At 37.6% G+C, this 26,104-nt stretch overlaps 2 protein-coding genes and 1 long non-coding RNA gene across 4 annotated transcripts in view; 2 read left to right on the forward strand and 1 right to left on the reverse strand.

Moving 5' to 3' along the window:
- LOC310720810 (carotenoid-cleaving dioxygenase, mitochondrial-like) overlaps positions 1-743 on the forward strand; it is a 29,622-nt gene extending 28,879 nt beyond the window's left edge. For both annotated transcript variants that reach the window (XM_083531903.1, XM_083531904.1), the window contains one exon: positions 119-743. In XM_083531903.1, coding sequence (XP_083388029.1) covers positions 119-232 — 114 coding nt within the window. In that variant the 3' untranslated portion in view covers positions 233-743. The remainder of the gene's footprint in view (positions 1-118) is intronic.
- Positions 390-4,458, reverse strand: LOC310720917. Its single transcript, XR_014531859.1, has 2 exons — positions 4,372-4,458; positions 390-1,371 (listed from the first exon to the last, which is right to left on the reverse strand). It is a non-coding gene; the product is annotated as an uncharacterized lncRNA (long non-coding RNA).
- A 510-nt stretch (positions 4,459-4,968) lies between these two features.
- On the forward strand, positions 4,969-24,971 carry LOC310720813 (carotenoid-cleaving dioxygenase, mitochondrial-like). The gene is given in 13 exon segments (XM_083531909.1): positions 4,969-5,080; positions 8,168-8,354; positions 8,603-8,811; positions 12,761-12,876; positions 13,924-14,026; positions 14,210-14,338; positions 18,064-18,186; positions 18,189-18,220; positions 18,505-18,672; positions 18,763-18,900; positions 22,927-23,109; positions 24,281-24,391; positions 24,527-24,971. Coding segments are annotated over 13 exon segments (1,641 nt in total). The 5' UTR covers positions 4,969-5,052; the 3' UTR covers positions 24,641-24,971.
- The last annotated feature ends 1,133 nt before the right edge of the window (positions 24,972-26,104 follow it).

Here is a 26,104-nt window from a genome sequence, read left to right on the forward strand (position 1 = left end):
AAACATAGACACATTCAACATTCAAAGATGTTCTATGAAACTTTCTGCAGTGTTTTTTGTTTGTTTTTGTTTTTTTTACTTTTTTTATGTAAATGTCTATTTTGTGTGTTGGGTTTAGGATAAAGGTACTTTCCTGCTGGTTCTGGATGCTAAGACATTTGAGGAAGTGGGAAGGGCTAAAGTTCCTGTTAACGTTCCCTCCGGCTTCCATGGAACCTTTAACTCCTTGTAAAAGAACAAATATAATCAAGTGACATAAGAAGCCCCAGCGTTTGCCATGTTTATAAGTGTCATCAAAAGAAAATTGCCTTTGGCAAACACAAATCAGCTGTCTGACACTGTTTCACAACTTTCACAACTTGGTCCTTTCGTTTTCAGAATTAATCTGCTTATTGTCTTTGTTTTTTTTGTTTTTGTTTTAACACTTGCTGTTGATTATTAATTTACATATACAATAGACATTATTGCATTTGGAGACACTCATATTTTTATATCAAAACACTAATATTTAGGACTGTTCAAGTTTAATTGTTTTACTTCTTGTATTAACAACAAAGAAACAATGCTTCCTAGATTGTAGCTTTTGGAAACATAAAAAGTCACACTTAAAATCAATTACATATGCTGTTTTCAGTATTGTAACCACTGTACCAAACTTTAGAAACCTAAATGTTCAGCACACCTATTACAAAACTGTATTTTAGAACACAAGCTTAATAAAATAATATATGATGATAGAACTAGTTCTTCTGGAAATGTGTGTATTATGATTGTGGTGAACCCTAAAAGAAATGTGAGTATTGCTTCTAAGGAGCATAAGAAGTTATTAATCCTCCCCACAGGTGGTGTCGCATCTCTCTGTTGGCCGAATTACACACGTGTTTCAGAGTGGGGAAGTGTTCCCAAAGCGTTGCGATGCAGCCCGAGTTCCTAAAAGGGGACCTGAGTGATGACTTAATATAGCCTGCAGACGGTCATTTTTGCCCGCTTGTTCACTCCAAAGACTTTGAATTGTTATTAATTGAATAGACCTGTTTAAAGACCATGTGCTATGCTGCAAAAAAGAAGCATTATCTCAATACAACTCAAGTTACCAGTAAAGGTCATGTTGATTTTAGAACAGAATGTGGACATACAGCAATTTAATGAACATAATTTGCTGTAAGATTTGCTTTTCTGGCTGCTGTTTTGCCATTTTTAATCTTGTTTTTTGCAAGACTAACACTTTCTTACTCCTTATGGGCAGTCAAAATATTTGCCAATTTTCCATCTCCATGATTGCCTGTGATTTCTGACCCCACTTAAGTCATTGTCAGTCTTGTTTTGTTGTTCATTCATTCAAATGCTTTGATCATCTTAAAATGTAATCTTCTTCTTCTTCTTTCGGCTGCTAACATTAGGGGTCGCCACAGCGGATCATCCGTCTCCATACCACCCTGTCCTCTATATCTGCCTCTTTTACACCAACTACCTGCATGTCTTCCCTCACCACATCCATGAACCTCCTCCTTGGCCTTCCTCTTTTCCTCCTACCTGGTGGCTCCATCTTCAGCATTTTTCTACCAATATAATTCATGTCCCTTCTCTGCACATGTCCAAACCATCTCAATCTCGCCTCCCTCACCTTGTCACCAAAACATCCTACATGTGCTGTCCCTCTAATATACTCATTTCTAATCTTGTCCATCCTTGTCACTCCCAACGAAAACCTCAACATCTTCAGCTCTGCTACCTCCAGCTCCACCTCCTGTTTTTTACTCAATGCCACTGTCTCTAATCCATACAACATCGCAGGTCTCACCACAGTCCTATAAACTTTCCCTTTCATTCTTGCAGATACTCTTCTATCACAAATCACTCCTGTCACTCTTCTCCACCCTGCCTGCACTCTTTTCTTTACTTCCCTAACACACTCTCCATTACTTTGCACTGTTGACCCCAGGTACCTGAACTCCTCCACCTTCTCCACCTCTTCTCCCTGCAACCGCATCACTCCACTGCCCTCCCTCTCATTCACACACATGTACTCTGTCTTACTCCTACTGACTTTCATTCCCCTTCTCTCCAGCGCATATCTCCACCTCTCCAGGCTCTTCTCAACCTGCTCTCTACTCTCACCACAAATCACAATATCATCTGCAAACATCATAGTCCAGGGAGACTCCTGTCTGACCTCGTCCGTCAACCTGTCCATCACCACTGCAAACAGGAAAGGGCTCAGGGCCGATCCTTGATGCAGTCCAACCTTCACCCTGAACCAGTCTGTCGTACCTACTGCACACTTTACTGCCGTCACACTGTCCTCATACATGTCCTGCACCACCCTCACATACTTCTCTGACACACCTGACTTCCTCATACAATACCACAACTCCTCTCTCGGCACCCTGTCGTACGCTTTCTTTAAATCCACAAATACACAATGCAGCTCCTTCTGTCCTTCTCTATACTTCTCCATCAACATCCTCAAAGCAAATAAGGCATCTGTGGTGCTCTTCCTCGGCATGAAACCATACTGTTGCTCACAGATGGTCACCTCTTCTCTCAGCCTGGCTTCCACTACTCTTTCCCATAACTTCATGGTGTGACTGATCAACTTAATTCCCCTGTAGTTACTGCAGGTCTGCACATCTCCCTTATGCTTAAAGATCGGTACCAGCACACTCCTTCTCCATTCCTCAGGCATCCTCTCCCCTTCCAGAATCCTGTTAAACAATCTGGTTAAAAACTCCACTGCCATCTCTCCTAAACATCTCCACGCTTCTACCGGTATGTCATCTGGTCCAACCGACTTTCCATTCTTCAACCTCTTAATCGCTGCTCTCACTTCCTCCTTACTAATCCTATCTACATCCTGCTTCACCAACTCCACATCCTCCAACCTTCTCTCTCTCTGATTTTCCTCATTCATCAGCTGTTCAAAATACTCCCTCCATCTTCTCAACACACTCTCCTCACTAGTCAACACATTTCCCTCTCCATCCTTTATTGCTCTAACTTGCAGTACATCCTTCCCAGCTCGGTCCCTCTGCTTGGCCAATCGGTATAAATCCTTTTCTCCTTCCTTAGTGTCCAACCTCTTATACAGTTCCTCATATGCCTTTTCCTTGGCTTTCGCCACATCCCTTTTAACCTGCTGCCGCATCTCCTTGTACTCCTGCCTTCTCTTCTCATCACTCTGTCGATCCCACTTCTGTTTTGCCAATCTCTTTCCCCTAATGCTCTCCTGCACTTCCTCATTCCACCCTTACGTCTCCTTGTCTTGCTTTCTATTTCCAGATGTCACACCAAGTACTTTTCTAGCTGCCTCCCTCATCACTCCTGCAGTAGTTGCCCAATCATCCGGCACCTCTTCACCACCACCAAGCCCCTGTCTGACCTCTTCCCTGAACCTCACACTACACTCTTCCTCCTTCAGTTTCCACCATCTTATTCTTCTTTCAAACCTTACTTTCCTCCTCTTCTTCTTCGCCTCCAAAACCATCTTACAGACCACCATCCGATGCTGTCTAGCTACACTGTCCCCCGCCAACACCTTACAGTCTCCAATCTCCTTTAGGTTGCATCTCCTACACAGAAGATAATCCACCTGTGTGCACCTTCCTCCACTCTTATACGTCACCCTATGATCCTCCTTCTTCTTAAAATACGTGTTCACCACTGCCATTTCCATCCTTTTAGCAAAATCTACCACCATCTGCCCTTCCACATTCCTCTCCTTAAAACCATACCTACCCATCACCTCCTCATCACCTTTGTTCCCTTCACCTACATGCCCATTAAAGTCTGCCCCAATCACCAATTGTTCTTTCCTAGGTACACCATCTACCACTTCATCTAATTCACTCCAGAATCTTTCTTTCTCCTCCATCTCACAGCCAACTTGTGAAGCATAGGCACTGATGACATTTATCATCATCCCTTCAACTTCCACCTTCACGATCATCACCCTATCAGAAACTCTCTTCACCTCCACTACACTCTTACTGTACGCTTCCTTCAGAATCACCCCTACACCATTTCTCTTCCCATCCACACCATGATAAAACAGTTTAAACCCACCTCCAATGTTCCTGGCCTTACTCCCTTTCCACTTGGTCTCCTGAACACACAACACATCTACCTTTCTCCTCTCCATCATATCAGCTATCTCTCTCCCTTTACCCGTCATAGTACCAACATTTAAAGTACCAACCCGAACCTCTACTCTCCTACACTGCTCCTTTTCCTGCCGTCTCTGTAGACGCCTTCCTCCTCTCCTTCTCCTCCTTCGGCCAACAGTAGCCCAATTTCCACCGGTACCCTGTCGGCTAACGATACCTGTGGCGGTCGTTGTTAACCCGGGCCTCGATCATCTTAAAATGTAATCACAATTAAAAACTCTCTCAACAGTTGCAAATTTAGCAATAATGCTGAGTTAATTAAATTTCCTTATCAGTACTGATTTCAATTCTATTCTTTTTTCACATTTGCTTTTTAGATATTACTGCAAATGCAATCAAAATATACTGATTGCTCTTTCTATTAGGTGTCTATCTTTTTTGGTACAACCTAGAGACCACTATTTGTATATATATATATATATTGATGTACCCTCTTTGTGGATGCATAAAATATGTTATAAAAAAATCATGTTCTGTAGTATCATCTGATGTATTTTTAGGAATGGTTTAAAGGTCAGCCAGTTGTGTAGTCCTACTGTAGTCTGTTTTGCAGACCAGGCATTATAGAAAAATCTATCAAATATAAAATATTTAATAGAGCATGTGCACATATTTCTTAATTAACTTCAGCTAAATGCTATGCTGATTCATTTGTATTAAATAAGTAGTTACTTTTGCTATTTAGAGGTAACAGACATACATAAAACAAATAAATAAAGGAAAGACTCATGGGTGAGAAAACGGCTAGGATAATTCAACTGGGGCGGAGTCTTGTGTATATATAAGGCCATTATTTCTCTTCTTCACTTCATCTGTGTTTTCCTCTACAGCTATTTATACCCAAATTCACATTGTACATTCTGGCAACAGGAAAGCAACATTTTTCACCATGCCACATGTGAAGCCTCATCCCAATGGTAAGATTGTTGTCATCTCCACTGTGCTCCATCACTCTTTTGTGAAATTAGTGACTCTTCAGCTTTGGTCATACAGTATCATCTCTAGAGAGAGAAAGAGAGAGAGAGATGATAATGATGCTTACAGTTTAGATGTTTCACCGCAGTTTTGGAATATAGAAAATGAATATGTTTATATTGGAATTTTGAACAGAAAATGTGAAATAATGGTCATAACTGCTTTATTTATTCTTTAAAATTAATAATACAATTGTGTTTTAAATTTTTTTTATGTAATTTGTTAGTGACAACATAGTTTAAAATGTTATTTCTAATGTTCCTAAACATGCGGTCGCACTGCGGATTATTTATATTAAGATAATCCGTAACTTGCTGATAGTTAGGTTCCAAAGGAGAACTTTACGGTCCTCAACATTTTTGTACAAATAGCTGCCAACAAAAGTGACTACACGCTAAATGATAACAGCTGTATGGTGTGTAACCACATGTCCATTCATTAAAATAGTTGCTCTCCACAAAGATGGATTAAGCTTAAAGATTTATAGAGTTACATTGGTACATTAGCCAGGGTTATACAGAGGTTTTTCAAGAACATTTCAAGGTTCCATTAAGAAGGGGCTTCGCAAGTGTTGATCACAGAAGTTGATTCCTCGTGCTGTGCATCAGGTACAGAAGCTGGCTTTAAAACCAGACACATGAGTGCTGACAGCATAGCTTTTAAGGTTGTAGAAGCAGAAGGTCAGCTTATCAGTGCTCAGACCATACACCACACACTGCAACAGGTCTGTTTGCATGGAAATCGTCTCAGAAGGAAGCCTCCTCTAAAGCTGGCTCATAAGAAAGAACGCAAACAGTTTGCTGAAGACGACCTGTCCAAGAGCATGAATTACTGGAACCCTGCCACCAGTACTCAATGATAGATCTCCACCATGGTCATGTAAAATACTAGTCTAATGTAGCAGTACAGCTCGCTGACACTAACATCTGCATTTTTACACAATTATCTGTACTTTCTACTTCTTACATTTTCAAACCTGCCTTGTTACTTTTAGTATAATTTCTTCTCATTGAGCGCTGTTTCCAGCCTATCAACCTATCCATGCGCGGCTTTTTCACCATTGCTATTTTTTTTTAAATAAGGATGTTCAAGTCAAGTCAAGAGGCTTTTATTGTCATTTTTGCTATACACAGTGGTACACAGTACACAGTAAAAACGAAACAACATTCCTCCGGAACCCTGGTGCTACACTAAACAACAAAACAACAACAGCATAGAGCTACAACACAAACATAAAGTGCATCGAGTGCAACCTGGTGCAAACAGTGCAGACAAAAAAACAGTACAGACAGACAACACAAGACAAGACAAAAGACAAAAAACCAAGTATAGCGTCGACTAGTAAACCTGCAGTATACTTGATTATACAGTACTGTGTAAGGAGAAATGTAAAACTATACCCAGGAGAGAATACAAACAGAACAGAACAATGTAGTGCAAAAAAAAGCAGCAAGGAGGTGCAAAGACAGCATGTAAACATTATACTGAATACAAAAGGTGCAAAGACAGCATGTAAACATTCTACTGTAATACAAGGTGCGAGTATAAATAATAATAAATAGATAAATGGTGGTGGAGTGGATCGAGATGAGTGATGATTGTGTTTAGTCCAGGTTGTACAGTTCAGTAACACACATTTGAGTGAGTGTGTGCGAGTTCTGTTTCAGTTCTGTGTGTTGAGTAGCCTAATGGCTTGTGGAAAGAAACTGTTGTACAGTCTTGTTGTGATGGCCCGAATGCTTCGGAACTGTTTTCCTGATGGTAGGAGTGTGAAAAGTGTGTGTGACGGGTGTGTGTAATCGTCCACAATGCTGTTTGCTTTGCGGATGCAGCATGTAGTGTAAATGTCCATGATAGAGGGGAGAGAGACTCCGATGATCTTCTCAGCTGTCCTCACTATCCTCTGTAGGGTTTTTCGATCCGAGACGGTGCAATTCCCAAACCAGGCAGTGCTGCAGCTGCTCAAGATGCTCTCAATGATCCCTCTGTAGAACATGGTCAGGATGGGGGGAGGGAGGTGGGCTTTCCTCAGCCTTCTCAGGAAGTAGAGACGCTGCTGGGATTTCTTGGTGATGGAGCTGGTGTTAAGTGACCAGGTGAGGTTGTCTGCCAGATGAACACCAAGAAATTTGGTGCTCTTGACAATCTTCACAGAGGATCCATCAATAATCAGTGGAAATTGGTCGCTCTGTGCTCGCCTGAAGTCCACAACCATCTCTTTCGTTTTGTCCACATTCAGAGATAGGTGTTTGCTCCACACCAGGCAGTTAACCATTGCACCTCTTCTCTGTTCTTAATGTTCTTAATTTCTGTAGTATGAAGTTGTCATTTGAAATCTGAGGTTTAGTCAGATAGTTTCTATATGTTGTAGAACTGCTATACAGGTGAAGTATAAATTATAAACTTCCTGTTTGAATTTCAATAAAATGCACAGGATAACTCATCTTAAATTTGTCATTCGAAAAGTACAAACGTTTCGGGACACCTGACCTTTCCTGCTATATTGGTGGCCCAATACTTTTATAAATATTATTTTATATTTTTACACACACATATATATATATATATATACATATACATATATATATATATATATATATAAAATGTCTTTTTTATTTATGTTATCTTAATCTTTTCTCTGCTTGTATTCTATATGGTGGTTGTTCAGCCTGGATACATTTAGTTTTTGTATTAATACATTGATATAATGTAAGGTTCAGTTACCAGTGTGACACTAAAACAGGTAGTAGTAATGGCTACTTTTTATTTAAATACATGTCAGAGCCCAAACCTCTTTACTTTAACTTGAGTAAAAAGGTGTAGTCAGTACTTCAAAAAAATCTTTCAAAAAATGTGTATATTAATACAGGCATTCTCTGTATTACTTGGAAAAAAGTTCACTGAAAAATGGTATTCATATAAAAAAAAGTGGCAGCTTGGTGGTGTTTGGATTTGAGCTCTTTATTAATTCGGAAAGGATTCTGGTATTTTCATTGACAATTTACGATATCAGGCTTCATCCTTTTTAGTTATGAACAATGAGCCAAAAAATACCTCCAAGAAGAGGCATGGGCTGCAAAACATTGTCCAACTAGTGCAGAGTGTGGAGGAGACTCAAGATCTCATCCCTACCACTGTAAAAGGCACAATACCTACATGGATCCATGGAAATCTTCTTCGCAATGGCCCTGGAAAGTTTGAGTTTGGAAATCAACAGTAAGTAAAGATAAACAAGAACAGTATCTGGTTTATCAATTGTTTTAGCAATAGCAAACCAAAACTGAATAGTTTTGCACTATTATTATGTACTATGAGTCTAGTTGTAAGAAATATTACATACACCATACACATGCGCCAGTTTATTGCTGACCATTTTACCAGTTATTGTATTTGACTTAATCCTTACTACAATGTATTACATTACTACAATAGTCAGTTTATGACTATTTTCTCTCTCTTCTTAGCTTCAACCACTGGTTTGATGGAATGGCCTTGATGCACTGCTTTCATATTAATGATGGTCAGGTCACCTACTGGAGCCGGTTCCTACCTAGTGACGCTTACAAGCAGAACAATGAGATGAATCGAATCATGATGTCTGAGTTTGGCACTCTTGCTTTCCCTGACCCATGCAAAAATATCTTTCAACGCTTCCTATCCCGTTTTGAGATAAGTGAGTAGAGTTTACTTACAAATGTAAAGATTTTCAAATGTTTTCAAAATTTTATTTAGTTCTTATTAATCCCAGGTCAGGGATTGTTCTCCCTGTATGGACACTGTTTGTGAACAACTGTTTAGTATGACCCAACAATCTACATTGAACAGATTAAACTCTCTGGAGTTGAGGTTTGGAGGGACACAGATTGTACCTTTACCTTTTTACTGAAAAATTTCCCTTTGGAGCAGACATTGTACAAGACCCTAAGGCATGCATTCAACCAAGTTAAAGTAATTGACCTTCAGCATAAAAAAGCATTCGGAGAACCTTTTATTCTATGTGGTAGAGGGCCTATGCTGGATTTAGACAAAAAGAATGTGGGCAGTAAATGCCATAATGCAAAAGAGAGTGGCTCTCACAGTTTTGCAAGACACACACACAAGTGTGCTAAAAAAAACATTGTGCCTGTCTCCTGGGTCTCCTTCCTCCAAATCCACAGACATTAAGTTGTACAACATGGTACCAATGGTATTGATGTTCCTGTTGATGTTACTTGTCCATCCTCCTCCTTGTTCATCCATGTTTTATATTTGTAAGATGGGTGAATATGTAACTTGGATGCTCAGATGATCTCATTTAGCCTGAGTTATTTCCTGAGAGATGGAAGCCACCTCTGAAAAAGACCATTTAAAGAAATCTGACATCTTTAGAAAATATATTGTATGGTCTGATGAGACTTTACACATTTCGTCTCAAGACAAAGCACTAAAAAGTTCAAAAGGGGACTGGAAGAAACTACATAAATCAAAATGCATAAACCTAAAATATACACAACCTAAATGACTCAAATTTGTGAAACAACAAATAATTCATGTAGAAGGATTATTCATATTTAACAGTTATATATTATGCAATTTCTAGATTTTTTTATTATTATTATTCTGGGGACATCTTAAAACTAAATTCATATAATTTCTTCAGAGTAATTTTAACCATGTGATTTTGTCAATTCATCAAAAACAGATTTCTGTAATGCTTTTCCTTGTCATGTGACGTACATTAGCTGTTTCAGTAATATAGTCACAAACTTTAATCTATTAATTAGTGTTCATTGACACATATTTCCCTTTTTTTGTGTGTCGCTGAGCACAACTGCAGACGATCATGTGTAATGCTAACAGAAATGCAAAATGTAATCTTTTTTTCTCCATTTTTACCAGAGAATAAGGCAGAAAATATATGATTATGGTAAGGGTAAGGGTTATACTGTAATAAATGTGTGTACCACTAATTAATAAAGTTTCCTCAATAATATATTTACTGTATTTTGACTGGAAAGAACCACTAATAATGGTTTATAATAGCGAGAAGCTTACAGAATATAAAAACAAGGATAAAATCTCCTGTTTAAATATTAAGTAATAGTGCTTGAAGATGGAGAAATCAATAACAAACAAGAAAAAAGCAATACCGCATCTGTGGAATGTCTTTGGTGGGGGCACCAAAAATACTTCCTACTGAAATAAATGACATAGATAGTCCTCCTCAGTGACACGCAAAAAGAGGAAAATTATTGTCTATGAATATGAATCAATTGACTGTCACAAAATGCTGTGAGACTGGGCTGGTTGTTTAGGTAACATCATTTAAACTCCTGTCTACATGCTTCTTTCTACCTTCTACCTGTTTTATTGGACTTTTCATTCACCCTTTATAACAACCTATTATTTGTGGACTATTTTGTCCTGTATGTGAATAAACACCCTATAAGCAACAGCTCTCTCTTCCTGTAATGGTGTGATTTCATATGCATTTCCATTGCAAATCCACGACCACTTCCAGGACAACAGAGACACCCGGCGCATGTGGCAGGGCATCCAGGCGATCACAAACTACAAGACACCATCACCTGCTTGTGACCCTGACGCCTCCCTCCCAGATGCACTGAACGATCTCTATGCTCGGTTTGTGGTACAGAACAACGTGAAGGTGAGGAAGACCACCCCTCCTCCCAGTGAACAGGTGCTCTGTCTAAACATAGCTGAAATAAGGAAAAAAAATATGCAGAGTTCAACCATGAAAGTCTGCTGGACCAGAAAACATTCCTGGCAGAGTGCTTAGGGAATGTGCAGAACAGCTAGCGGATGTCTTTACAGACATCTTCAACATCTCCTTGAGCAGCAACATTGTTCTTACGTGTCTCAAGACAACTACCATGTTCCCGTGCTGAAAAAGTCTACTGTCTCCTGCCTCATTAATCCTGTCGCCCTTACACCCATCATGATGAAGTGCTTCGAGATTTTTTTCATGAGGCACATTAAGACCCAGCTTCCACCCTCCCTGGACCCCATGCAGTTTGCGTATCGTCCAAACTGCTCCATGGACGATGCCATCCCCACAACCCTCCATTTGGACCTCACCCACCTGGACAACAAGGACTCATATGTACAAATTCTGTTCACTGACTTTAGCTCAGCATTCAACACAATCATCCCTCAGCACCTGATTGAGAAGTTGAGCCTACTGGGCATGAACACCTCCCTCTGCAACTGGATCCTAGACTTCCTGACTGGGAGACCTCAGTCAGGCCGGATCGGGAACAGCATCTCCAGCACCACCACACTGAGCACTGGGGCACCTCAGGGCTGTGTGCTCAGCCCTCTGCTGTTCACTCTGCTGACTCATGACTGTGTAGCAATGAACAGCTCGAACCACATCATCAAGTTTGCCAATGACATGACTGTGGTGGGTCTCATCAGCAAGAATCACGAGTCAGCTTACAGAGAGGAGCACCATTTAACAGCCTGGTGTGGAGCAAACAACCTGTTTCTGAACGTTGACAAAACCAAAGAGATGGTTGTGGACTTCAGGAGAGCAAAGAGCCTCGATTTTCCCCTGATCATTGATGGATCCTCAGTGGAGATCATCAAGAGCACCAAATTCCTTGGTGTTCATCTGGTGGATAACCTCACCTGGTCACTCAACACCAGCTTCATCACCAAGAAAGCCCAGCAGCATCTTTACTTTCTGAGAAGTCTGAGGAAAGCTCATCCCCCTCCCCCGATCCTGATCATGTTCTACAGAGGGACCATTGAGATAGTGAGGACAGCTGAGATCATCGGAGTCTCTCTCTCCCCTCTATCATGGACATTTACACCACACGCTGCATCCCCAAAGCCAACAGCATCATGGACAACCCCACACACCCATTACACACACTCTTCACTCTCCTGCCATCAGGAAAGCAGTTCCGAAGCATTCGGGCCGTCACATCCAGACTGTGTAACAGCTTTTTTCCGCAAGCCATCAGGCTTCTCAATACACAGAACTGAAATGGAACTCACACACACACACACACACACACACTCACTCAACTGTGTGTTAACAAACTGTACAACCTGAACTTAACACACTTGTGTTTGTGTTGTGTTATAGCTCTATGTTGTTTAGTGTAGCACCAATGTTCTGGAGATACGTTGTCTCATTTTTACTGTGTACCACTGTGTATAATAGAAATGACAATAAAAGCCTCTTGACTTGACTTGACATGATTTAATCATTTTAAGTTGTTATTTTATTAGAAAGATGGTGATTCCAAGAATGACAAGTTTCGACATACTGTAGGACGATATTTCTTACTTAACCCACACATAGACACAGAGAAACGACGGATTAGTTGAGGTATTTCCTCCATCATTCCTTAAACCAAATATTTTAGTGCACAAACTATAGATATATACTTGGTTATAACATTTGCACACTGTTTAAGAATATAATTTACTTCACATTACTGTTTGCATTAGTAATACAGTTTAAACATCATGATTTTTCTATTCCTATTTTTGAATGCAATAAACATCTGTTATCTTTTTTTTTTTTTTCCCCTTTAATAACATGCAACAGCATTGACCCAAAGAACAAATCCACCAATTCAACTAACTGGCCAATGTTCATCTCTTTACAGAGCCCACAGACAATGCTAATGTGAACTTTGTCAAATACAAAGGTGACTACTATGTCAGCACAGAGACAAACTTTATGCACAAAATTGATCCAGACACTCTAGAAACAAAAGAGAAGGTATGTAACATTAAACATATGCAATTTGTATATATTTGTATAAAATTACGATAGAAAAATTATTTACCAATCATTTAACATCAAAATGGTTCCGAATATCACAATTACTTTTAAGATTTGACAAAATTTGCAAAAGGAGTAACAATAATGACAGATGTAAGCATTTTAGTAAGTTATCGTAACTGGTTATGGATGTGGAACCTTCATTGTCAGATTTGTTGGGTAAACTGTGTAAAGTATTCTAAAAGTTATTTATAACATACTCTATGTCTCACTTGCTCTGATTGTTCTGAAGATGATGTATGCCAATTTTTTTGTTGGGTGAGATCATTTGTAGAAGGAATAATCAAATACTGCTTGTCAAAATTAGCTTTTATATTTTGAACACATGTTAAAAATAATGACCATTGGTGACTTCTAAATGAGAGCCACATTTGAACCAGTGGTGGCAATAGTGTTTTTAGGACTTGGCCTAAATTTGGGCAAAATGTCCATTAGACAACTTTTTTGCCTGGTGTTTATATGGGCTGCCAAAGACAAACCAAGAAAAAGGAAAAGAAGTGGAAGAAGATTAATAATTAGTAAAATGTAAAATAATAATACGATGCATAACCACAACCTCATTACTACTCATTACTTAAGACCATTTTCAATGTTGCACCATGGATCGACAAGGTTGTGCAATTTGCACATAAAGAAAATATATGAGAAAATATATGGCTTACCAGAGAGCTAAGCATCTCTGGGGACAACTCTTTGTCATCGGTACAAGTGCTACATTGCAAAAGTAACCAGGCACTACTCTCAGTCCTTGAGACATGCATGGGTCTGGAGCTTTGCCACAATCAGAAATCTTTGGACAACTTCAAACAATGATCAGTATCTTTAAGGCAATAAAACAGAAAACATTTCAGTTATTTTCCCCATCAGTTTTTAAAAAGCATATATTTTCTTATACATATTTTCATTCCACCATAATATATTTGTGAAAGATTTAATACTGTTTAACTTAAAAAATTTTACGGTACTTCCACAATAATGGCAAAGGTGGACTGGAGCAAGTTCATTGCTATTAATGGTGCAACAGCCCACCCTCATGTAGACCCAGATGGTACGGTCTACAATATGGGCAACTCCTATGGCATAAAAGGTAAGATCCAAACATATATTTTTCATACATTTATATATATATATATATATATATATATATATATATATATATATATATATATATATATATATATATATATATATATATATATATATATATATATATATATATATGCATTAGAGATGAGCTAATAGATAACTACACATTCTATGTCTTTGATAGGAACTTTATACAACATTATCAGAGTGCCTCCAAATAAAGAAGACCCTGATGAAACATTGCATGGGGCAAAGGTGCTATGTTCCATTTCTCCTGCCGAAAAAAAAAAGCCTTCCTACTACCACAGCTTTGGTAAATTGACACACCTGATATACCACAGCTACCTACAGTTAAGTTAATAATTTAAGCTGATCACTAAACCAAGTCATAAGCTTCAGTTAGCCCAGTGGTAAACTTTTTCTTTGATTCCCTGCTTTAGAGGGGGGTGGATTATCACAGCCCCACCTGTTCTACATCACCCCAAAAATGTTGATGAAATACTTTAAGTTTAACAATATCTAATTTATTGAAATATCAAGTGCAAATATAAAGACAATACAAGTGTAGTTGTTTTACGTCATATTAAGTGATGTTTTAATTTACTTGCATTAATGACCTAATTGTTTGTTTGTGGTTGCTTCAAGTTTATGAACTTTATTTTTAATAGAGAAAATCATAAATTAAGATTAATGAAGAACACGAAAAACAAATAAATCCTGCAATAAATTGCACCCCACATCTCATTTCTTTATTCCCCACTAGAGGGGTGCGCCCCACAATGTTTGTTAACGTAGCTAATGTTGTTGGCTTAGTTACAAAATGTCAACCTTCTCTTGCTTTTGAGTTTTCTTAGCTTCTTTCCTAGCTTCCTAGCTTTCAGGCAAATAAAATGCAGTCTAATGCAACTTACTAATAACATAGAAGCATTTTTGTCTTGTCGACTAACTCATTTAAATTTTTTTTACTATCTAATTATGTCCGCAAATCATTACACAGCAACTTTAAAGCTCTAAAATCTGGGAATGATTTCATAGAGCTCAGGTAGACCTGTTTGCGACTCAAGAGACATCACACTGCCCCCTCTGGTTTTTCCCCTAGGGCTGGATGCCATGGTACTGTACGCCTTTCCCCCTGTCACGCTGCTCCCGGGAGTTTTGAAGAGAGTTTGCCAGGATGGAGTCCGTCTCCTCCTAGTGGCCCCATGGTGGCGGACCTGGTAGCCCTTCTCGAACACCCTCTCTGAAAGTTTCCTCTCAGGAGGGATCTTCAATCTCGGACAATGCAATAATACACCCCCACCTACGACCTGGAGTTCATTCATAGGACTTGCCCATTGTCTTCGAGTCCCTGTCGAGCCTCTGAGCCTCCCTTTGAGCCAATGACCAAGGTCCCTTCAAGTTTCCTTACAGTTAAAAATGTGTTCCTCTTGGCCATATTCTCTCTCAAGAGAGTAGAGGATCATCAGGCCATCTCTGTGGCCCCTTCTTTTCTGGAATTTACTCCAGGCTTGGCCAGTGCCTTCCTCTACCCTAGATTAGGGTATGTTTTTAATCTACCCTTGGTCATCCCACAACCTGTTATGCTGCAGTCATTCTCTCCTTTTCCCTTAAAGTAGAAGTTTAACCAACTGTTGATATAGGTCCACAGAACAAAACTGTGAAGGAAGTCGGAGCAGCTGTTCGTCTACCATTCCTCTTTGATGAGAGGTCTCTCTGCGGCCAAGCAGACGCTCAGCAGATTGGTTGTGGATGCTATTTACTCCTGTTTTGAGTCATCTGGTCTTCCTGCTCCTTTTGGGTCAGAGCGCACTCCACTCGAAGTGTGGCTGCCTCTAAGGCCTTGTCCTCTGGAGTTTCCCTCCAGGACAATTGCAATGTTGTGGGCTGGTCCACCCCACTGACCTTTGTCAGGTTCCATAGCCTCGACCTCAGTGCCATTCCTGGCCCCTCTGTCCTTTGCCCTAGCTGTGCCTGTCCACACTAGGCAGAGATTGGTCAGTCTGGCTTGATTGGACACTCGTTCTGTTTCTGACGCAGCTTGATTTCTTGAAGTGGAAGTTACTTATATAACCATAGTTCCCCAAGGGAATGAGACACTGCGTCTCCATGCCACACTGCCTGTATCACTGCAGCATTTCCTTCCCCTTTCAGAAGCTAGTGCTCAGTTCACTCCATGTGCTTTTATGCTTTCTGGTCGTAACGTCACCCTGCCGGTAAAGCCGCACTTTCAATTGAAATGATTATACACAGAGCATGGACAACGCGGAAGCATTCCCAATACATTTCTGATGCAGCATCTCGTTGCATCTGGGAACATCTCTATATTATGTATGTAACCCTAGTTCCCTGAGGGAACGAGACGCTGCGACAAAATGCTTTGGGAACACACCCAAGTGTTCATGCTCTGAAATAATGTGTGTACTCAGTCAAAAATTGGATGCTGGCCGTCACCAGCGGGTTGATGTCATGATCAAGAAGTATAAAATGCACATAAGCGCCGACGTATTACACAGAGGTTTTGTGGGTAATGTCTGGGTTTTGAAGGAGGAGGCGATCCTGGGAGAGAGATAGCTCGCATCTCTTTAACCTGTGGCATCGCTCCATATCCTTTTACTTTCCACCTTATGACGTGAGAATACAGCGTTGAAAAGGGGCTGAAGGGGCTTTGCCCATGACCGTGACACCTCAGTGTGCAGGTCTGGAAAGAATAGGAGACCCCGACATGGAGGTTGCGATCCGGTGTCAGAGAGTGCTCGGTCAAGAGCCGGCCAAGTTATGTAGCTTGGCTACGGCACTGGTCACAACCCCTGAAAATGCTTACTTGCTTATTATTATTATTATTTACAAAGAGGCGAGCCCCAGGAACTGGCGTACTCCTCGGAGAGTGTCGCTCGGGAGCAGAGCGATAGTATGCTCTGCTCCCAGGAATTTACATTTTTTTACACTTTTATTCTAACGAACAGTTGACAGATAATTTAACATAAACACACAGAGCCCTTTGTGAACAAACAAAAGCTGGCTCTCGCCTCACTCCATGTGCGTTTTATACTTCCTCCTCATGACGCCAGCGTCCAATTTTTGACTGATTACACACATTATTTCACATTATTATACACTATTATACATTTCACATTCGGGGGCATTCCCAAAGCATTTAAGCTTGAGTTCCTGAAAGGAAACGTCTCTAGGTTACATAAGTAACCCTACTAGTTCCCTGAGGGAACGAGACTTTGAGTTCCTAAAAGGGAACTATGGTTACATACGTAACCTCAAGATGATACAGTTGCATAGCCAACCAAACTAATTTTTTACTCCACAATTTTTTTATTATAAATTATTTTTATTTTTTTATGTATAATGTTTAAGTATCCTAAACATTTCTGTTTAACTTTTTATTTCTTGATTTTTTACAGTGGTTTGAATTTTTTTTTTCCTATGATTGCATAAGACAAGTTTTTTCTCCTATGTGTGACTCATATAAGAAGGAACTCAGTTTTTGTAATTCATTTTGCATCGACTCTGAGCTGCATATCATAATTCTATAATGCATCAAAAACCCTTAAAGAATATTTGAATAGCTGCCATCAAATACATTTGAAAAAAAAAACAATAAAATCTGCACCAAAAAAGCCAATTTCATATTGAGAAACGTGCATATTCTATCCAAAAGAGTTAGAGATGGATTCGAACCTCAAATTTACAGGCTCCAGTTTGAAAGTCAAAGAGGACACAGTCCCTCTAATATTTCTGTGGATGTTGCAGGTCAGATATTGTAAAAACCACTACTAGATATGATACTAATGCTTCCTAACTATATAAATGTAGCACAACTTATGGAAAATGGTTAGTATATAGATCATCATTGATTTTAAAATCCTCCATGAGATGAATAGAGACACAAAAATGGCCATGGTTATTCTCTGGACATTTCATACTTAAAAACAGCAATACATGACTGTAAGTCTTTACATACATTGTCATTTAATCTTTGTACTGTATTTTCATCATATCATGTAACATTATGGTTTTTCTTCCTAGCCATGTCGGAGAACTACCTGGTGTTCATTGAACAGCCCATAAAGTTAGACCTGCTTAAGATACTGACATCTAGGATGAGAGGGAAAAGCATAGATGACTGCATCTATTGGGATCCAAAACAGGAGTCTTCCATGTTGTAAACAAACATACTGGAAAGGTGACACCAATGAGCTTTTTTAAACCAGTTAAATCCAGTATTCAAGTAAAAGATTTGAGATTTGTTACGTCCTATTTTTAGTGCGTTTTTTTCTTAAGTTTAATTTTTTATTGTGATTGTAATGTGTGTAATGTGTTAGTGTAGCATCAACTGTTACAGTCAAAAACTAATGTGCATTTAGAACTAGTTTTTATTGCAGAATGTAGTGATCACACTTGTCACTTTAATTTGTAATGTTACATTTTTGTAAGTCATTCACAGAAATTTCCCTGTTTATGTAACAGGTGAGTTCTGTGAAGTACTACACCAAGGCTTTAACCACCTTCCACCAGATCAATGCTTTTGAGGAGAATGGCTTCCTAATTGTGGATATGTGCTGCTCAGATGATGGGCAAGCCCTTAAAATCTATTTTCTTCAGAACTTGCGCAAGTCAGGAGAAGAACTAGATGAAGTTAGTAATGTTGACTTTCCTCTTTTTTGCATTGGTGTTCAACTTTTTTTACAGTGTTTAATTTTTTTTTATTTTCTATTTTTTTTTCAGGTTTATAACAGCATATCAATGTCATTTCCTCACCGCTTTGTATTGCCTTTGAGCATTACCAATGATACTCCACTGAACCAGAACCTCAACACAAGGCCTAACAGCTCTGCTACTGCCATCTGCCTTAGTAAAGATAAGGTAGGCTGCTAGAGAATATAAAAATATCCATTAAAAGAATTATATATATTAAATATATATAAAAATACATGGATATACAACATCCAGGCATATCATTATGACCAGTGAATGAATAACACTGATTAACAGGTGCCATTATAAAGATATATATATAATATATGAACGATTGGCTGTGGGGACCCCACCCCAAAGCCGAAAGAAAGAAGATATAACACACACACACACACACACACACACACACACACACACACACACACACACACACACACACACAAACATATATATATATATATTAAAAGTACAAATATAATAATTTTGGTTAAAGTATGTTTTGTACATTAACACAGTTTACAGGGAATTCTTACAGGGAATGTTTAACACACATGGCACTGACTTCAGGGTTTGTGGTGTGCGCTTCCAGCTCGGCGGCCACACTGTAAAAACTATTACTATGATCTACTAAATTTCTTTGGTGAAGCATTTTTACACTTAAAAAAATTGAGTAAATTTGAAAGCTGTGAAATCATTGAAATATACTTTAAAAGTTAAATAAATGTGACTAAAAAAAGTAAGTAGATTTAAATAATTAAATGAATTGATATCATAAATAAAATTGAGTAAATATATTTTAAAAATTAAGTAGATTCAAATAATTAAATTAAGTAATCTTATAAATAAAATTGAGTAAATATAATTAAATACCCTAAACAATAGTAATTTGGAAGTAAATCAAAAACACCAAAAATAATTTAAATTTAAGGGTAGATTTAATTTACATGCTGTATATACAAATGGCCTATATTTAACTCTTTACTGTAAAGTAAACTGTATTTACCATTCAGTCCATGAGTACAAAAACCAAAATGAAAACACCACCACATCATTTTAAACATTTATTTGTCAAATTTGATCATGACTACAATTCAGAAAAACATAAATACAAATTTCAGCCACTGAACTGAAATTCTTCAAAAATTACAAAGTTATACAATAATACATTTATATGCCACATTAGACCAGTGACATGTCATTAACCAACCTGGCATACTTTAAAAATGACAACATTGAAAAAATGAAAATTTTAGCTACTGGACTCATATGGGGACTAACAAACATACAAAATTCATCAACCTTTTGGCCTTACAAAACTTAACTGGCCTGAAGCGGAGTACAATTTAAACCTAACATTAGATAACACCTATCCAAAATGCATTTTAACAATTATACAACACATGGATGATGGACAACAATCTATGTAATCAAGTAATTTTTTTAACCAAGGTCTGTACCTTGGTTGAAAGTTTAAGTGGATTCAGCTCCAGGAGAAGTTTTTGGAAGTTTTTGGAATGTTGTCAAAGTATATTTAATGTTCTTGGGGTATCGCAGGTCCAAGGCATATGTCAATCCCATAAGATAGCAGCAGGCTCTGCTAAGATTACAGAGTTTGTTTAGGACAACAACACCTTCAGTCACAATGCCTACATCGGTGACTGACCCATCTTTCTGAAGCAGGTAGATCTTCAGCACTTCCTCTGCTAATTCATCTTGAACACAAATAGGTTGATCAGCAACATCCTGAAGACACAAATATAAAGATTAACAGGTTAGAGCTAATATTCATGGCAGTTACAAAGGAAAAAAATGTACACACATAAACGTGACTGACTGATAAAACATTACAGTTTAAAAACATCTTGCTGAATTCTTCATAATTTCTTTGAGTCATAAGAATGACAGCGTTTGACAATTAATTGATTTAAAATGTGAGTGCTTTACAACTTTTGAACTTTGCACTTATACAGAGATACCAATAATGTAGACTTTTTACACGCAGTGATATTGTAGTTTGGACAATTAAGTTACGACATGATGTGAACTCACCCTGAGAGACAGCGTTCTTTTAACGGACCATGACGCAACGGCCCACCGGGATTTGTCCCATTAACGTTATCTGTTACATCAGTCTAGTTAACTTACAATTGCTGGACTAACTTAGTCGTTATTTTCTGCATTTAAGTTTCTCACACGTGACTTTTTATGCCCACCACCCAAGTAAATAACAAAGCCAACTCAGCTGTAATACAGCCTCGCCTCCCCTCCCTCTTCATATACGGTCGGGCACACTAACATTACGCTGATATTCGGTCCATTTTAAATACATTTTTAAGTTTCGTGCTGTAACAACCGAATTTTAGCTGAACATTCAGTGGTTTGAAAAAATACAATCACCGTGATTCTAGAAATGCTGGCGCCTTTCAGAAAAAGTTACCACAGAACAGCACTGCTGCAACAAAATTAAAAAAAAAACAAAAAACGAACGTTTTGTGTACCCAAAACATGGCCAATATGTAATTACATTTAGACAACTGACTACTTACCAGTTTTTACAGAGTCTTACGGTGGTTTTAGTCACTTTTTAGTCTTCCTGTGCCCAGCAAACTCAAACTGGTTTCCCGTCGTTGAGCGTTGTCCACGTGACGTGATCACAAAAGCCGGGAAACATACTCAATTTATTTAGTCGATCCAAAATACAAAAAAAAATTTATTGGAAGTTAGTAATCGTTTTTGGTCTTTAAGACTAAGAAATTTAATTGCATCATTCTCAAATATTTTAATTTAAATGTACCAAAAACATTAAATATATATATAAAAAATATAGTTTGTTGGGTAAATGCTTATTTTTCTTAATATAATATACTTAATTAATTAAGTAAATATTATTTAAAAAAATATCTGGGATTTTTACTCAATAATTTTGGTAATTCCAATTTAAATAATCTCTTAAATGATATTTAGAGATTTTATTGAGTTAATACAAATAATTAATTTTGTGATATTTACAAATCCACTGAATTATTTTTTACAGTGCATCTTGCCGTTTTTGCATCGGGCGGCTCTTAGTCTTCCATTAAACCAACTTACATGGGTTGCCATGTAATCACTTGTCTACATGCTGTAAATGGCAAGCTAACAGAAATATAGTCCTAAAGATGCTTCAGTGTTTTAATCTAAATACAGAAAATTTAGACAGACAGACAGACAGACAGACAGACAGTCAGTCCTATATTTTACCACCACCACCCCAAACCCATCCAAAGAGCTGCCCAAAACCAAATCAGCCTTTTTGATAATTTCTTTTTATCTACAATTCTGATCTGTCCTCCTTAACATAATGCTGCACAGATAACCACTAGCTAGCTCAGACTGGTAGATGATCTCTAACATCCTGCTGTAAACGATAGAAACTGAAATTCCTTAGAAACCACAATGTACATAACCTCTGGGTTGACCTTCCAGTCCAGGTTGTTGTGAGAATGGACACTGTGGTATTTTTCATTTAGCTCAACATCTTGATCAATGATGATAATGGCGCTAGCTGTGATCTTGTTCTTATAGTCTATCACCATCTCCTTTGTTTTAATTAATTGTCTCCTTTGGCTTAATTAAGGAGCAGATGGCTGTCTCCATGCAAGTCCATTAAATTGTTGATCCACCCAACAAACTCAACATCTTCAGAAAACTTGAGAAAAAGAGATCTGAGTTTTACTGAAAGACATCACCTGTGTTCTTATCATCTGCTAAGGTTAGATAGTGTTAAATGTACTCAGCAAATCAAACTGTGAAAATCAAAAGTCAAAATGATCAAAGTGATTCTAACTGTGTCACTGTAGTTTATATGTGGGAAGAGTTGGTCTTCTACAGAAGATATGTAGATGCATTGTCCATGTCTGCTGGTAGGCAGAATATAATAAAGTTGACCTGCTGTCTAAGATTTCTGTGGTTCAAGCAAATGGATAGGGCTCTGATTAGTTTCCTCAGTACTGTGGGTCAAAAACACTACAACACAAACATCCAATAAATACACCTCATTATAATCTTTAAAATGGTGTAACATGTCTAATTGTTGACTACTTATTCTCTGTGTCTCCCCTTCACAGCAACTGATTTCCCACACTGCCACACATTTGTTCACACATGTTTATTATTTTTCAACGTTCTGATGTCTGTTTTATAATGATCTATTAGGTATTCTGCATGTCGGAAGATCTGCATGACAAAGAACTGCTGGATTATGGGGGATTTGAATTTCCTTACATTCACTATGACAGGTGTAACACCAAACCTTACCGCTATTTCTATGGATGCGGTTTTGGCCACCTGGTGGGAGATTCGCTGATCAAGATGGACCTGGAGAGCAAAAAGTTAAAAGTAAGATTATACACTGATGTAATTCAGAAGGTTTCTTAGGTTAATCTGATTAAATTAGAGCTGTGACTATGTTCATATTATAAAATATTCACAAGTGATAAAGAATATTTTAAGATTATAGTGGTATACGAAATGGATGAAACATTATACAGTAGTGTGAAACAGAAAGTACACCATATATGAGTTCTATGGTTTTAATTATCAGGACATAATAAAAGTCATCTGATCCTTTTCAGGTCTTAAATTAGCTAAATACAACACATGACATGTTATACATTCTCATTATTTATTTAAAAAATAAAGCCAATATGTTGAAGCCATGTCTAAAAAACTAAGTACACCCTTACTGCCCTTGATTTACTGATCAGTGTGATCATCACTATGAAAGTTTAAAAGGTTTGTTGGTCTAGAGCATTTAGGTGTATGTTACACAAAGCAAAGGAGGAATGATGCCAGCAATGATCAAAGAGAGGCTAATTCTGCTCCCTATTAATCTGGAAAGGCCATTTCCACAATTCAAAGCTCAACATTCTACAGTTGGGAAGATTAATCACAATAGGAAAACAACCAAGACGGTTGCCAGTCTGTCCAAGAATGGATGTCCCAGCAAATTCATCTCAAGTTCAGACATTGCATTGCTCAGAGGGAATTATTTTTTACTGGCATTAGTTAGCATGTTTAATGTGAAAATTAATGAGAGTACAATTACAAGTATGGTTGGTTTTTAAGCGTTGCCAGAAGAAAGCATCTTTTTTTCTAAAAATAACATGGCAGCATGGCTTAGGTATGTAAAGTTGCATCTGAACAAACTGTCAGACTTCTGGAACATCTTTCAGACAGATGAGACCAAAGTGGAGATGTTTGACCATAATGCACAGCAAAACGTTTGCCATTTATTATGCCTTGATATATAAAACTATAAAATTCAAAGAGTATGCACTTTTTTCCACATGAATGTGTTTTCATCGATTTTTTACAATGGATTTTTTTAAAAGTTTGAATGTATATAAAACAAAATACATTTTAACAGAATTTCATTGGAATTAACATATGTTATCAACATTACATATGTTAATACCATATGTTTACAAATACAAATTATTGTATTTCAAAAATGCAAATGTACTGCCATTTTTCGTATGTTTTTTTTTTCTTTCTTTTCAATGGTTAGGCATGGCATCAGCCTGGCCTTTATCCATCTGAGCCTGTGTTTGTCCCCTCACCTAATGCAGAGGAAGAGGATGATGGAGTCATCCTATCTGTTGTTCTTACACCCATAAAGGTACTGTATGACTATATGAGGTTTTACCGTATAAAAACAGAGACACATTAAACTTTAAAAAGATGTTCTATGAAACTTTCTGCATTTTTTTTGGTTACTTTTTATGTAAATGTCTATTTTGTGTGTTGGGTTTAGGATAAAGGTACTTTCCTGCTGGTTCTTGATGCTAAGACATTTGAGGAAGTGGGAAGGGCTAAGGTTTCTGTTAACGTTCCCTCCAGCTTCCATGGAACCTTTAACTCCTTGTAAGAGAACAAATATCATAGAGTGACATAAGAAGCCCCAGCGTTTGCCATGTTTATAAGTGACACCACAAAGAAAATTGCCTTTGGCAAACACAAATCAGCTGTCTGACACTGTTTCACACCTTTTACAAATTGGTCCTCTCATTTTCAGAATTCATCTGCTTATTGTCTTTGTTTCTTTTGTTTTGTTTTAACACTTAATGCTGTTAATTATTAATTTACATATACAAGAGACATTATTTAATTTGAATACTCAAATATTTTCATATCAAAACACTAATATTTTGGACTGTTCAGGTTTAATTATTTTACTTCTTGTATTAACATCAAAAGGCAAAGTTAATATCAATTACATTTGCTGTTTTCAGTATTGTAACCACTGTACCTAACATTGTACTTTAAAAACCTATGTTTAGCACACCTATTTCACCTATTTAGAACACAAACTTAATAAAATAATATATGATGATATAATCCTTATCGTTCTGACCTGTTATTCTGGAAATTTGTGTATTTTGATTATGTTGTGAACCCCAAAAGAAATACGACTTTTGCTTCTAAAGCCAACATGGAGAAACCAATTGAGCTGTGAATAAACAAATGCCCACAAACCAAACAATGTTGTAAAGAAGAATGAGTCAAAACTCTTTCACAACGATGCGAGAGGCTGATAAACTAGTACAGAAAATGATTTTTCCAAGTTACAGCTGCTGATGGTTCTACAGGCTATTAGTTCATAAGATGTATGTTGTTTTGCAGACATGTATTTGCGATTTTAGCTCTATTTTTGTAAAATTCACTGTGTAATATGTCATATGTGTAATATGCTGTTGTTCAACTGAGGTTGTATTTACCTACTTCTAAGACTTAATAAGGTGCAGATGATTTTTTTTTTAGATATATCCTGATCATATACTATAGAATTTAAAGATGGTGTACTTTCTTTTTACTTTTTCCTTTTATAAGCTGAAGTGTAGCAGAATTTTATTTGTAAATATCTTGTCACTGGTAAGGTTTTTGGGGTAAGACAGTGATCAAATCCAGGTTCATAATGCTACAAGATTGATTAAACTAAGACACTTTTAAAATGAGAGAAGGGAACTTCTTTTGGCTTCTTGTTTTCTTGTGACACTTAAGAACATTATTATAAATAACTTCTCTAATATTTAGACAGGTGATGTTGATGATTATCTGGGAGGATTAGCCTAATTTATTATTACATATTTGCTTTCATTTAATCCATGTTTCTTTTAAACTCAGTACACTAAACGCCAGTTCAATACATTTTTTTATAGATCCATGTGATCTATTGTTTAACAGTCTAATCTTCAGAACAAAGGTGCTGGTTTTAATTATAATATATTTACAAAAATTGTGAAAAACAGATATAGTCTTGGTATGGAGAACATCTCTAGGTTACGTATGTAACCCTAGTTCCTTGAGGGAATGAAACACTGCATCGCAATGC

The sequence above is a fragment of the Silurus aristotelis genome, assembly GCF_946808225.1.
Source record: "Silurus aristotelis genome assembly, chromosome: 26".
Lineage (NCBI taxonomy): Eukaryota > Metazoa > Chordata > Actinopteri > Siluriformes > Siluridae > Silurus > Silurus aristotelis.